The sequence below is a fragment of the Coccidioides posadasii genome, chromosome 4, assembly GCF_018416015.2.
Source record: "Coccidioides posadasii str. Silveira chromosome 4, complete sequence".
In the NCBI taxonomy this organism is placed as follows: domain Eukaryota; kingdom Fungi; phylum Ascomycota; class Eurotiomycetes; order Onygenales; family Onygenaceae; genus Coccidioides; species Coccidioides posadasii.
In genome coordinates, this window is record NC_089410.1 from 772,917 (window position 1) to 786,629 (window position 13,713).

A 13,713-nucleotide genomic window follows, 5' to 3' on the forward strand; every position below is an offset into this window, starting at 1 on the left:
AGTCTAGTCACAACCACCTTAGTCACGAACTCGCGCAAATTTTCTTTTTGTCACGAGCATTCCCGCATGCGTCAATAGTACTCTCGGGGTTGCCTTACTTTTTCAAACACAATCGAATCCTCACGGGCTGTACATGATCAGGAGGTCTCTCATTTAGTTGACAGAGCTGCCGCATGTGGGCTGAGAAAATGCTTCCTGCTCGTCTCCTTGTGCGGGGAGGCGTCCGAACCGCGAGGCTCGGCGTCGCTACTCCTCTGATCAAATTGTCTGCCACGGTCCCCTGCCTGGGATCTCAACGACGAGGTTACGCCCCAGGTTCAGCACCTTACCTTTCCACGCGCTCCACCGTTGTCCAGCTCTTAAGCAACATTGGCTCGAAGCGGGAGGTGCAGCAGTACCTGTCTCATTTCACGTCTGTTTCATCCCAGCAATTCGCGGTCATCAAGGTCGGCGGTGCGATTATAACCGAGCATCTGCAAACTTTATCCTCTGCCCTTGCATTCCTGAACCATGTCGGCCTCTATCCTATCGTCGTGCACGGTGCGGGCCCACAGCTGAACAAGCTGCTTGAAGCTGCGGGCGTTGAGCCGCAGTTCGAAGATGGAATTCGGGTTACGGATGGGAAGACTCTGGCCTTGGCCAGGTCACTCTTTTTGGAGGAGAATCTAAAACTGGTGGAAGAATTGGAGCGTCTGGGCGTGAGGGCAAGACCGTTAACCACCGGCGTGTTTTCGGCGGATTATCTGGACAAGGAGAAGTACAACCTGGTTGGAAAGATCAATGGTGTGAACAAGAAGCCAATTGAGGGGGCTATCAAAGCCGGATGCCTCCCAATCCTGACTTCTATGGCGGAGACTCCGGACGGTCAGGTTCTCAATGTCAATGCCGACGTTGCTGCTGGTGAATTGGCTCGAGCTCTTCAGCCATTGAAGATCGTGTACTTAGCCGAGAAAGGCGGGCTCTTCAACGGTGATACTGGCGAAAAGATCTCTGCTATCAATTTGGATGAGGAATACGACGATTTGATGAAATTATGGTGGGTTCGCCATGGCACGAGACTGAAGATCAAAGAGATGAAGGAGTTGCTCAACGACCTTCCGCGCACATCGAGTGTCGCCATTATCCACCCTGCAGACCTTCAAAAGGAGCTATTCACGGATTCAGGAGCTGGTACTTTGATCAGAAGAGGAAACAAGCTCCATATCAAGTCGTCTATTGACGACTTTGAGGATCTACATACCCTACGAAATGCCCTCGTTCGTGATCGCGAGGGCTTGGACGCCAAGGCAACCGTTGACAGATACATCCAAGCTCTGCGAGGCCTTGAGTTCAAGGCTTATTTCGACGAGCCTATGGACGCTCTAGCAGTCATTTTGCCTCCGAAGAAGGGCTCTTCTTTTGCTCATCTATCAACGCTTACTATTACCAAGGCTGGCTGGCTCACTAATGTCGCCGATAATGTGTTCTCCAGCATCCAAAAAGATTTCCCTAAGTTGGTTTGGACCGTGAAAGAAGACGATGAGAATTTGACCTGGTTCTTTGATAAGGCCCAGGGTAGCCTTAACCGTGATGGTGAGGTTTTGTTCTGGTCCGGCGTCAACAGCCCTGAAGAAGTAGGGGAGTTGGTCCATGAATTCAGCAAGCGTGGAAGCGACATGTTTGGGGATATCAACCTTGAACCCAAACTCCCAACGTCCGCCGGCGGTGGTGCGAAGTTGGCTGCTGCTCAGCAGAAACGAACGTTCTCAACTAGTGCCAATACGAGTGCTCTTCGCGCGTTCGGGAGCCAAAAGTTTCGAGCCAATACTCAGTCAATTCGGAGCTATACCACGACAAACCCAAATCCTCCCCTTGGAAAAAAGAACGCTTCCAATACTCAGCCATCCCGAGTAGCTCTTATTGGTGCTCGTGGCTACACTGGTCAGGCTCTCATCAACCTTCTCAACAACCACCCATACATGGATCTCCGGCACGTGTCTTCCCGTGAATTAGCCGGAAAGCCTCTTCAGGGCTATGACAAGCGACCCATTACGTATGAAGAGCTCAGCCCCGACGATGTCAAACGCATGGCAGAGCAGGGTACCGTGGACTGCTGGGTCATGGCGCTCCCAAACCTTGTGTGCAAACCATACGTCGATGCTATCAACGAGGTCGATAAAGAGAAGGCGGTGATTATAGATCTTAGCGCGGATTATCGGTTCGATAGTACCTGGACATATGGGCTTCCGGAGTTGGTTAACAGAGGCTCCATTGCGCAAGCCAAGAGGATTGCAAACCCAGGATGCTATGCCACTGCCGCTCAGCTGGGTATTGCGCCATTGGTGCCCTTCCTAGCTGGCCAGCCAACGGTTTTCGGTGTCTCTGGATATTCTGGAGCTGGAACCAAGCCTAGCCCAAAGAACGATGTGGCGAACTTAACCAATAATATAATCCCGTACAGCTTGACAGATCATATCCATGAGAGGGAAGTTAGCACACAGCTCGGTGTTGATGTTGCATTCATTCCTCATGTTGCTGTTTGGTTCCAGGGTATCCATGTACGTATTTCACCTTGTTTATTTTTCAGGTTCTTGCTGACTTATCTGCCCATAGCAAACCATCAGCATGCCACTGAAGGAATCAATGACGTCGCGTGACATTCGCAACCTCTACCAGGACCGATACGCAGGCGAAAAACTGGTCAAGGTGGTTGGGGAGGCACCTGTTGTTAAGGATATCGCCGGTCGTCACCATGTTGAAATTGGGGGATTTGCCGTCCATTCGAGCGGCAAGAGAGTTGTTGTATGCGCAACGATCGATAACCTCCTGAAGGGAGCCGCGACCCAGTGTCTTCGTAAGTTTATTCTACTTTCTATATTTACTGTGGCGAAAGACGGACTTGCACTAACGTTTCCTGGTAGAAAACATGAACTTGTCACTCGGTTACTCGGAGTTTGAGGGCATTCCCGAAGAGAAGTAGATGGCTTCCGTGTATTCTGCCTTTCCAATAAGTTGATATGAATCGTTGGCACTAGACTTTCAAGATTTCTTTTGCTTTCTGCACTTTATCTTTGGCGCCCCTTTTCTATTTGTCTTGTGCGCATATGGGCACATACCCCTGGAGTTTTTATTATTGTACTATCGGTTTTGTGATGCAGGCTAGACATGTGTCCAATGTTATCTTCTCGGCGAGATTCATATTGGCTACGACTAAGACTTGCTTTCAGCTGTCTCTCTTGTCAGAATACGTACCTGAAATTTTGCATACAGAGCTAATAAACAGAGCTATATTGAGTGAATTTAAGATCCTGCTTGCTTATACTTCCATCAGTTGAACATGCGGATATGTTCTGGCGACACCTAGGAGCCTTGCATTCGGGTTTGCCCTGCTTCAAAGCCTTTTCACTGAACATCATCTCCTGCCTATCCACTACGGAAGATCTAGTGTATCTACCAGCTCCCCATCCTCCTCCTCTATCTCTCAGGACGTCCTGGATGCTTGAGCCTTACCGACATCCCCATGACTCTCACCTGATCAGGCCTCCAATTCCTCTCTCCCCTTCCCTTTTCGGTATGCGTGTTCCACCGCGCTCACGGGACTCACACGCTCTCCTCCTCGCGTCATCCACACAATGCCTCACCTCAGCTGAACCGCATCCTCTCCCCTCAGCGACTGTTCGGTCGGGACAATATAACACTAACCCTCTTATATGGCTTTTCTACGTTTATATACATAATATATCCAAGAGGTAACTATCACTTTAAAATTTACATCGCTTTATCAGCAATTTGAGAGTGGCGAGGGGGAGAAAGATGTTCTATAGCCATGAGGGTGAGCTGTCTTTTGAGAAAAGATACCCATCTGTATTTTAGACATGGAGAGCTTTCTTGCTACCAGCAAGGAGAGAATAGTAGCTAACAGGAACTAAAACGGATATAGTCCTGACTTCGCGCGAGCATGGGGTTGCTACAATCTGGTGAGGACACCCCCCCACCCCCCCCCCCGGGGAAAAAAAAAAATTCAGTCCCCCCATCACGTTTTCGCGGTTTAATATAGTCGGAATATAAGCTGTTTTGATATCATGTGTTGATACAGATGTCGAATTCCGTTTAGGCTCGTCGCAACCCTCGGATCTAAATCGTCAGCTAGAAAAATAAACCGTAAAGCAATCCTTGATGTGGACGTGCCTAAGACATGTGCGATGATTATACACCCTGAGGCACCAATGGCTTTAAGATTGCAGGGGAACTTGCTGTATTAAACTTTTGCATCCCTCGGTAAAACATATATCACTATGCTGTGAAGCTGACTTGAGGTGGATATCCTGCAGCTATGGCGTTTCGAAGGTCTATAATCAACAGTGCGGTTATATGCTCATGGATGCGCAGGTCGTCAGAGACCGAATGACGATGATGCTGAAGGCCGTCCACCGTGGTGGACTGGATCCGGATGCAGGGAAAGCTAGGTAAGCCTGGAAATCCGTACTGTAAATTAGATCGCTGACAGGGCATTAGGCAAGACCAGCTTGTCCTGCCCGAAGATCCGACGTTCGTTCCGAGGCTTATGCTTCCCGGCTTGAATCTCGATCTTTCAGCCTTGGAGATCGCAGACGTACTAGAGACTCCTCGAAAGACGTCGGACTTCCTCTCGAGCTGCCTGGACCAGTCAAACAAATCGAGTCTCTATTTTCAAAAACAGCATCAACTGGATCTCTCATCTTCACAGGCTGGACCCAGTGTCATTGGCGGCTTTGGGCTACCAAGCGAGATGGACAGCGCAAGTAAGGGACCTCAGGTGGAGCTTCCAGCTTATCTGGGGGCCGAAGAAGGCGTGTTACTAGAGCCGGGCTTTGAATTTGATGTTGAAGGGAATATAATTGAATTGCCTGTGAAAGGAGATGCGGACCACGTGGTCGTTGATGACATTGAGGAGCACAATTTCGATGTTGAAATGGCCGGAGCCAACCAAGAAGGCTTTCAGGTAATTCGGGACCAAGAGCAATTATGTCCGGGTTAAATATATTTTCACTAACATGGTTGCAGTTCGAAGATTTGCCTATCAACGAGGATATGAGAGACCTACAAGACCGGGAGGCGACGTTACCCCTTGCCGAATCACCATCCAATCGCCCTTGGCGCATAGGTTTCGAGCCCTCAACAGCAAACGAAGATCGTCTCAGTCAGCAGGAAACAAGAGTGTCGTTGAAGAAGAGACGCTTTAGAAATATGAAAGTAGACGACTACCCAGAACTCATGAATTCTGACTTAGCCCAGTGGAATTTCGAATACGCCCAGAACATGGAGGCTGCTGGCAAGGTAAAGGAGACCAATAAATTGGTTACAATTGCAAAGAAGAACGCTGCATTCTGTGTTCTGGAAGTGGGAATCGCAGCGGTCGGTTTAGGACTGGGAATGTCTCAGGTTCCTCACCCGTTAGACACTTTTTGCGGTAGTCGACTGCTGAGTGCGTTGACGGGAACTGAGATCGAAGGCACTCGACGTAAACGCAACCACAATGCAGCAAATGACAGCGATTCGGATGACTTTGAAAGAAACGTGCGACACAAGGTCGGAGGTGAACCTAGTCGCGAGGCAAGCGTTGAACGCGGTGTCGTGCAATTTGACGTAAGTCCAAAGGCTGCGGTTATTGCTTCTTTTCATGGCTGCGATTGAGTAGACACTCATAATAGTAGGATATCGAAATGGGCCGACACGCACCCCCAGCGCTTCAAGATGACATGTCTTCGCAAATGCCCTGGAATATCACTGCATCGGTGCACAGTTCACATCGAGGCTCGTCTGTCGCCGTCGGGCACTCTGGAATTAGCGGTATGAATTCCACATTCCGCTCTGGTAAAGATTCCCTGGTTCCCCATTCAGCCAGTGGCCGCAGAGGCCGACTAACTAGCGCGAGTCCACTCGCTGGCCGCGGGGTGATGCGGAATGTTTTGCACGGCCTTTCTCTCCAGGACGAGGACCTCGACATGAATGTGTTCGCTGACATCAATATGGAAAGCTTTGCTGGAGACGCCCATGGTGGGCCAATCAGTAGAATGAGCACCCCAGCAGCGGCCAGGGATAGGCCAGCGGAGCCAGAGTGGTTTCTCAGCAATCTTGATCAACAGAGTCTGAATTTTCTCGAATACGTAAAAGTTCGAATTGGGAACACGAGTGGTGGTGCTTCAGATGGAGACTGTGAAGATGGAGAGGTTTCCTTTTCCACTCTTGTGCCTGCAGGTTCGAGCAGTCGGATCGTTGCGACCCAGGGACTCCTCCACGTCCTCATGTTGGCGACCAACAGGGTGTTGCGTGTGCGCCAAGAGGTCGTTGCGTTTGCCAGGGGATGTGACGACGCCGGAGAGATTTTTCTGTCCCTGGACGGTTGAATCAGGCTCGCGAGATCAAAAAATGGTTATCAACCGAAGCATCGCGTCGTGTCTTTGGTCCAAATTGTTCATTTCGATCTTAGATTTCACAGGCGGAAGGTTGATTTGTTCCTTGACGTCAATTTTAGCCTCCTGCGGGAGGTACCCTGATAGTTACCAGAACTTGCCGTGTCATTTAGTTACTGCAGCTTATCATGAGTGTTATCCAATTCGAGGTCAGTTTGTTTTATGACAAGTATCTCGCTGCTCCGTGCTCCGTGCCCGTGTGCGAGGCCCGTTTGTCTCCTCAGCCTGTCCCTGACGGCCGGCGGTGTCTGGTCGCTGCGTGTTTCACCACCCCCAGGCGCAGTGGATAAGGGATGACGCACTGCCACAATACATGACGCGAGCGATCGTCTCGGCGGGCGCTATGTAATTTACTTTCAGGTGGAATACACGGCTGGCCCCGTCGGCTGGCTGTCGGATTTGTCTCGCCGCCTCGAAATCTTGTAACGGCCGTACCTAGTCATTTGGTCACAGATTTCCTTTCTTGGCAAGACAACGCCAGCGGGTGAATCCAGCCATCATGCTGCTTGCTGCTGAAGATTCTCAATCCTCAACCATCATTCCGCATCCCATCGTCAACTCCTGGATGCCGTGAGAATCGCAGTCTGCTCTTCTCTCTCGCTATTCACTCGTTTAGTTTGCTCTGTCGGTTTTCTCCTCTCGAGTCCGTTTCCACCGTCTCCGGCCCCCTCACTCCCAATCCCCCCCCTGATCGCCTTGTTTCCCCACAACTTTTCAACAGGTTTTGAAGACAGATCACGGCGAATTATCACTGCTTCTCTGATTTTCGACCGTATGCCCTTCTAGATCCTCGCTCGCTTTTCCCGGAGACCTCCTTTGTCCTCCATTCCGCCGCCCTCCGGACGTCCATTCGATCTTAGATACGAACGACGATCGTGTTCCCTATAACTACTCCTCGCCCCGTCACTCACAGTACATGGTTGGATATATTGAAGACGACCCAAGATCTTGAACGTTCGGATACTGACTCGCCCTGGTGGCCTTCAACCGTGCCAACGCACCTTGCACGCAGCCGCGAGGATGATACTCCCTTCGCTTTTCTCCAATCAGCCAGGCCCACCATGTTCGGCGCTTTTCTTAACGGTGTTACTGGGAGTCCAAGCGGTTCATGCGGCCATTCCGCTGGACCTTGGCAGCCCAGGTAAGCTATTGACCGTTTTCTACTATATCATCTGGATGGGTCTTCTAACTACTGCCCGCTACAGACTCGATTAAGAGTGCAGCAAAGCAGATTGCGGGCGGAATGGTAAAATACTATACTGGATACAAACCAGGCGACGTTCCCGGCAACTTGCCCGATCCCTACTACTGGTGGGAGGCTGGAGCTATGTTCAGTGCCTTGATTGATTACTGGTACTATACGGGCGATGATCAGTATAACGATATCACAACCCAAGCTATGCTTCACCAAGTTGGGAAGGAAAACAACTATATGCCTCTTAATCAAACCTCGACGCTCGGAAATGACGACCAGGCATTTTGGGGCATGGCCGCCATGAGTGCCGCCGAGAACAAATTCCCCAACCCTCCGGATGACAAACCACAGTGGCTCGAGCTCGCCCAGGCTGTCCTGCATTCTCAGGTGCCCCGTTGGGACGACGAGACCTGCGGAGGTGGCTTAAGATGGCAGATTTTTTCGTTTAACAAGGGTTATAACTACAAAAACTCTATCTCCAACGGCTGTTTCATCAATCTGGCCGCGCGGCTCGCACTATACACCAAGAACGAAACTTATGTTGAATTAGCAGAGAAGCATTGGGACTGGATGACTGCTATCGGACTGATCAGCCCTACTTCCCAGGTGTTTGACGGGTCGGACGTGGTCAAGAATTGTTCTGAGCTCTCCCACATCCAATGGACCTACAATAACGGTGTCTTAATGGGAGGAGCCGCCGCGTTGTATAATTTTGTATGTTTTTCTTTTCTTTCTTTTCCGTATTACAGGAAGCTCTGCTTTTTTTACCGTTTCCAGGCTGACACACTCCACCTCATTGAACAGACAAAGGGAGCTGATATTTGGGAAAAACGACTTAATGGTCTCATCGATGCAGCTGGCATTTTCTTCTCCAAGGATCCGCCAGATGTTATGACCGAAGTGGCTTGCGAGGGCAACGGAAAGTGTAACATCGACCAACGGTCTTTCAAAGCCTACCTTTCCCGATGGATGGCAATGACGATCAAGCTCGCGCCGTATACGCGTGACAGACTGCTACCGAAGCTGCAAGCATCCGCCACAGCAGCGGCATTGCAATGTAGTGGCCCTGATAACGCGTGTGGTCTGCGCTGGACCAAGGGTGAGGCTTACGATGGCTCTACCGGCGTTGGAGAGCAGATGGCCGCGTTGGAGATCATCCAGTCGAACCTCATCGACCTTGTTGCAGGCCCGGCAGACAATTCCACGGGTATCAGCAGAGGAAACCCGTCCGCTGGCACTGGAAGCGACCCCACGTTCGAGCTTAGTGATATCACCACCGGCGATAGAGTTGGTGCTGGATTCCTGACAAGCGTGGTCCTCATCGGCATTCTTGGTGGGGCGTGGTGGATGGTATCTTAGAAAGTTAATATTTTCCTGTGAATATGTAACGAACATGTTACCTACCTTCTTTTTTTTTTCTCCCTGTGGCGCATTGTATTGTCATTGTTGCCTGTTCTTATGCTGCTTTTTACAAGGTATATTTTGGAAAACCGGGCTGGGGTTTTGTGGGATCTGATATTTCTCTTTCTCTTTTTTTTTCGTCCTCGCAAGGCTGCCGAGTATATGGGATTAAATATATCCACTTAATGTCTCTTTTTTTTTTCTTTTCTTTTCTTTTCTTTCTTTTTTTTTTTTTCCTGGCATTCGTATGTTCTGAGTGCTGATATTTCTGTCCTGTATATGTATTGGCTCTTGTCCACCTTCCCTGGGCGCTGCTCTTTATCAATGGTGTAATCAAGGTGTATGGCGAGTAGAGTGTTTACGCAACTTTTGAGTTGATTTCCAGCTTATAAAGAGTATCACGCCCGTTTCTTCCCTTCCCCCCCGCTCCCCCCGGGAAGGGGGGGGAAAACGCTAAAGCCCTCTTCCTTAGAAAGTATCTGGTATTGTAAGTAAGCAAGCTGCCAAACATATCGTACACACACATTCATATACATTCCAACACCGAATCTTTTGTCAATGGCTTGTGGAGTAGAATTGTTCTCCCCCTCTCTTGTTATGCTTGTTTCAAAATACGCCAGACGCCCCGTCCAATGGCTTTCTTTTCCTTTCTTTTTGGTTTGATCGTTCAGAAACACACCCAAGGCGTGGAGCGCGAAGCGGCATGTGGTAATATACAACTTCGCCCTTCATTCATATCCCGATTCTAACTCTACCAACTCTTAGCGCACAAGTGGGTGGGGAGGGAGCGTTATTTAAATCCCCCTTTGAGTCATACTATCATACACCTTTCGGCATATATAGAGGAGGGAGGTCCCGGGGGGGAGGTCTAAAATTATCCGACGGTAAAAGGTGTTTTGCGCGGAGCGAGCCCTCTTTTTATTACTATTGCGTTGGCTTGTCCGTGGGAGTTTCGGCGGCTGCTTTCTTCGCGGCAAGGGCAGCCTCTCGTTGCTGTTTCTTCTGGAGCTCTTCGGCTTCTTTGGCGACGACCCAGACTGGGACAAAGGGAGAATATTCGTTAGTTTGGGGGGGTATTTAGCTTTTTTTTTTTTTTTTTTTAAAAAAAAAGACGAATGTAAGAGCTTTTATTTTCTTTGGAACGTACTGGGCTTGTCGGACTTGGAGTATTCTTTCAGCTTGGTGACGAATTCGTCGAATTCTTGCTGTCTCTTGTCGCGGTTTGCGAGGTTACGTTTTTGGAGCTCGGGGTTGAATCTCTGCGTGGTTAATAGGGTAAGATTAGCGCATGTCCAGGCCCATTCCTTTTTTTTTTTTTTTTTTTTTTTTTTTCATATTTCTTTTTCATATTCTCTTTCGGTGTTTCGCATATCTGATGTCTGCATTGCGAGCGAAGTGGGTGTCGACAAGGCTAGTTACCTGGAACAGCTCCTCTTCCGTGGGCCGCACGTAGTTCACGAACATCGGGCCGCCGACACAAATGACGGCTCCACTGGGGGTGGTTCTGACGTTAGCGACGCAGTAGCTTGAGTTTTGGGGAGGGGAAGGGGGGAAACGGATGCTGGCAGCTTACACCGTGATCATCTTGGTCCATTTCCACGCGGAGCCCATGGTTGCCGGGAGATGGAGGGATTTGGGGCGGCGTTGGACGGGGTTGAACAGCAGGCAGCTCTGGCTCTGCAGGCACACAATTGGCGCTGTGTCCTCTGGGAAGCTCTCTTAAGCTTGCGAACTCGCTGGACACCGCGGAATCAGCAAGCAAGTGAGTGAAATCTGCCTCGGAAATGCTTATCTCATATGTGTGGCTGCAACCCTGCCTGCGATTGCCTGTTTGAGTTACGTTTGGTCGAAAGGTCTCCCGGTTGTGGCGCAGGCGTGGCTTGCCCCTCCCACCTTTTTCATTTTTATTTTTATTTTATTTTTATTTTTTCCTTTTTTTAATTTTCCTTTTTTTTCCTTTTTTTTTCCTTTTTATTTTTCCTCTTTTTTTTTTTTTTTTTTTTCCAGCGCGAAGAGCTCAACAAGCGGTGATGAGAGGACACATGCAGGGGAGGAGTCGGCCATCGCGCTTGTTGTCGGGGCCTGGAGCTCCGGAGTATCGACTCTTGTTGCCAGTCAATATGCGACGATCGCAGGACAACTGTGACGAACTAGCTGGCCAACCCTTGACCTTACTTATTCCTTTCAAACAGCGCATCTGCATACTCTCTGATCCTTTCATTCTGGAGCCCATCTTGCAACCTTGCAGCAAACATGAATTTCTTGACAGTTACAGGTAATACTACGGAGTATGGCGATGAGGACCCATTCCAAATTGATCTTTGAGGTGTTATCTTTTTTTTTTTTTTCCCATGTAAGTAAAAAGCATGTAGTATGTTTGCAAGCGGTGATCCCAGCATATCGCCCTCTCCGCTACAAACACGCAGGTGAGATGGTTCGGGCATTTGGGGAAGTGAATGGCAGTAGGTACTCTCTCTTCTTTTCCTTTCTTTTCTTTTCTTTTCTTTTCTTTTTCTTTTGGGTATATTTCTGTAGTGCGCATGACTTATCTCGTGGGCCAACCATCCCGCAGGAGTCTGGTCGAACCACTGACGTCGCTTCGATCAGCGGTCAGTTCGATATCACGATCTGCAGACTCCTGCTTTGGTGACCGACTCCGTGCTGTTTCAGCGACGGCGAACTTGTCGCCAGGAGCGTTTCAAAAGAGACATGGACCGAACGACAAGTAGCTCAACAAAAGAATTTTTCCTTTTTTTTTTTTATTTTTTTATTTTTTTATTTTTTTTTGGGGGGTCCTCCCCAACTCCAAGTGTGCTCCGTACGGAGTACTCTGTACAACAAATGGAGTTTGCAGCATCGGAGGCGCGGAGAACTCCCGTCGACAGCCCTACCGACAGCCAGCGCGAGAGTGCAGCGCGATTGGACGCTTCGGCGGAAAGATGAAAGTGACACCAGCCACAATAGTCCGTGGATCGCGAATCCGCACGGTGGAGTTGGGGACTGACGGCGTCGGCCTTGACTTGGCTGATATCAGCGGGCGCCTCGCTGGAGATCAGCACCGCTGCATGGAGTACGCAGTGGTATAGTTAATGCTTAGTTCTAAGTACGCAGTAGCTTTGAGGGGGGAGGGGGAAATCAGGAAATCAGGCGTGCCGGGCCAATCTCCTCGGTGTCGTTATCTCATTCCATCGTAGCGGGTTAAGAGGCGGTTGACGGGTCGCAGGTTGTAGTTCGCCTGGCTAACTCGCTAATTCGCAAACTCAACCACGGCCGGCGCCTTTCGCCCTGGAGAACCTCCACTTTGCGTGCGAGAGAGCGGGGCCAAACTGTGCTGAAGGCCGGCCTCACTGCAGGTCTCCGCCGCCCGTTGTTTCCTGCACGGTCTTGTGAGATTTTTCTCTTCGTGACCTTTTCACCATCTTACCATCTCTCCTCTCCGTCTCTCTCTCCTCTCCGTCTCTCTCTCCTCTCCGTCTCTCTCTCCTCTCCGTCTCTCTCTCTTCTCTCTCTCTCTTTTTTTTTCTCTCTCTCTCTTCTCTCTCTCTCTCTCTTCTCCCTCTGTTGTCCATCATTACTTTCCTAGCCACAACTTCTTACAATTTAGTCTTTTTTCCCCGGCATTCGAAGCTTTCCAGAATCAAACTCTCCCCGGCAGCCCTGATTGGAGCCGCAGTCCTTTTCCCAGGGTTGACGATTGGTCCGTCTCAGCCAGCAGCCTGCTTTAAGTTACATCCGAAGTCCAACCTTTCCCTTAAATCCAAATAACTCGCGGCGTGCCCCTGGTCCGCCCGGCGGCTAGGCCCGCCGTTCCATCTCCCGGCACAACGAAGCCTCCCCTTTTCGCGAAAATTCAATTCGCACACGGGCTGTGTGTTTTGATTTGAATGTTCGAGACTCCGTTCTTTGCACTTTGAGAACTTGCGCACGTATTCCCGCTCTTTGTGTGTTGTCAGTCCATTTCGGGGCTTTCGGGTACGGGATATATGGAAATATGTGTGCCACCTGCGCTTCATCGTGGTGCTGATAATATTTATTCTTCTAGTAAATCTGTCTCGCACCCGCTCGTTCTGCAAAGCGGCCAAGCTAGCAACTGGCCACGCTCCCGTCCCTTCGCAGATAGGGCGACTCGTTTTAACGATCGAATCAGAGATATGGCGTACCCTCAGCGCCCTCCGCCACAGCGCGCCCCTCCTCCCGTTAGACAGTACGGCAACCGGCCACCGCCACCGCCGAACCGTGGATGGCACGAATATGGTCAGGGTGGTTACAATGGCCCTCAAGGAGCCGCTTATGATGAGTATGATTCATATCAATACGGCGGCCCCGAAGGATATCATGCGCGGGACGACTACGGACATTATGAGGCTCAGCATCGACAGAGGCCACCGCCGCCCCGTGGCCACCCTCCCCACGCGCACGAGTACAACGGCTATCCAAATCCCCAACGACGCCCTCCCCAGCCTGCGCCAAACAGACCGCCAAATCGTCCTCCACCTTTCCGCAACCCAACAAATGATGGTAGGTTGCCCGCGCCCTGAATTTGCTACTCAAATAAATTGACGCTCAGCATCGCTCTTCAAGGCATCGAGCCCGCCCCTAGATCCGCCAATTCTTTGAAAAACAGGCCGTGGGATAGTCCATTTCCAGCCTTCCCAACGAAGAAACGAGGAAACTCTTTTGACCTAG

General features: G+C 50.2%; 5 protein-coding genes across 5 annotated transcripts; 4 read left to right on the top strand and 1 right to left on the bottom strand.

Annotated features, from left to right (window-relative positions):
* The first annotated feature begins 68 nt into the window (after positions 1 to 68).
* ARG6 (Protein arg-6, mitochondrial) lies at positions 69 to 3,265 on the top strand. The gene is made up of 3 exons (XM_003071995.2): positions 69 to 2,537; positions 2,593 to 2,833; positions 2,901 to 3,265. Exons 1-3 carry the CDS (start codon positions 174 to 176, stop codon positions 2,957 to 2,959), a joined length of 2,664 nt encoding a protein of 887 aa, XP_003072041.2. The 5' UTR covers positions 69 to 173; the 3' UTR covers positions 2,960 to 3,265.
* Positions 3,266 to 4,383: 1,118 nt separating this feature from the next.
* On the top strand, positions 4,384 to 6,365 carry D8B26_007155 (uncharacterized protein; the record flags this gene model as incomplete). Its single annotated transcript, XM_003071996.2, has 4 exons — positions 4,384 to 4,445; positions 4,495 to 4,960; positions 5,023 to 5,604; positions 5,673 to 6,365. The coding sequence occupies 4 exons, from the start codon at positions 4,384 to 4,386 to the stop codon at positions 6,363 to 6,365; spliced, it is 1,803 nt and encodes a 600-aa protein (XP_003072042.2).
* A 549-nt stretch (positions 6,366 to 6,914) lies between these two features.
* On the top strand, positions 6,915 to 9,232 carry DCW1_2 (hydrolase 76 protein). The gene is made up of 3 exons (XM_003071997.2): positions 6,915 to 7,572; positions 7,637 to 8,340; positions 8,431 to 9,232. The coding sequence occupies exons 1-3, from the start codon at positions 7,452 to 7,454 to the stop codon at positions 8,983 to 8,985; spliced, it is 1,380 nt and encodes a 459-aa protein (XP_003072043.1). The 5' UTR covers positions 6,915 to 7,451; the 3' UTR covers positions 8,986 to 9,232.
* A 719-nt stretch (positions 9,233 to 9,951) lies between these two features.
* CBP4 (assembly factor cbp4) lies at positions 9,952 to 10,638 on the bottom strand (the record flags this gene model as incomplete). The annotated part of the gene is made up of 4 exons (XM_003071998.2): positions 9,952 to 10,064; positions 10,175 to 10,286; positions 10,447 to 10,519; positions 10,601 to 10,638. The coding sequence occupies 4 exons, from the start codon at positions 10,636 to 10,638 to the stop codon at positions 9,952 to 9,954; spliced, it is 336 nt and encodes a 111-aa protein (XP_003072044.1).
* Positions 10,639 to 13,178: 2,540 nt separating this feature from the next.
* D8B26_007158 (uncharacterized protein) lies at positions 13,179 to 13,703 on the top strand (the record flags this gene model as incomplete). The annotated part of the gene is made up of 1 exon (XM_066125445.1): positions 13,179 to 13,703. One exon carries the CDS (start codon positions 13,179 to 13,181, stop codon positions 13,563 to 13,565), a length of 387 nt encoding a protein of 128 aa, XP_065981527.1. The 3' UTR covers positions 13,566 to 13,703.
* Positions 13,704 to 13,713: the final 10 nt, after the last annotated feature.

Excerpts from the sequence above, each read along its gene's own strand:
- ARG6 (XM_003071995.2), top strand. The coding sequence starts at position 174 with ATGTGGGCTGAGAAAATGCTTCCTGCTCGTCTCCTTGTGCGGGGAGGC. Across the intron at positions 2,538-2,592 it reads TTTGGTTCCAGGGTATCCAT|CAAACCATCAGCATGCCACT; the intron begins GTACGTATTTCA and ends ATCTGCCCATAG. Across the intron at positions 2,834-2,900 it reads AGCCGCGACCCAGTGTCTTC|AAAACATGAACTTGTCACTC; the intron begins GTAAGTTTATTC and ends GTTTCCTGGTAG.
- DCW1_2 (XM_003071997.2), top strand. The coding sequence starts at position 7,452 with ATGATACTCCCTTCGCTTTTCTCCAATCAGCCAGGCCCACCATGTTCG. Across the intron at positions 7,573-7,636 it reads GCTGGACCTTGGCAGCCCAG|ACTCGATTAAGAGTGCAGCA; the intron begins GTAAGCTATTGA and ends TGCCCGCTACAG. Across the intron at positions 8,341-8,430 it reads CCGCCGCGTTGTATAATTTT|ACAAAGGGAGCTGATATTTG; the intron begins GTATGTTTTTCT and ends CTCATTGAACAG.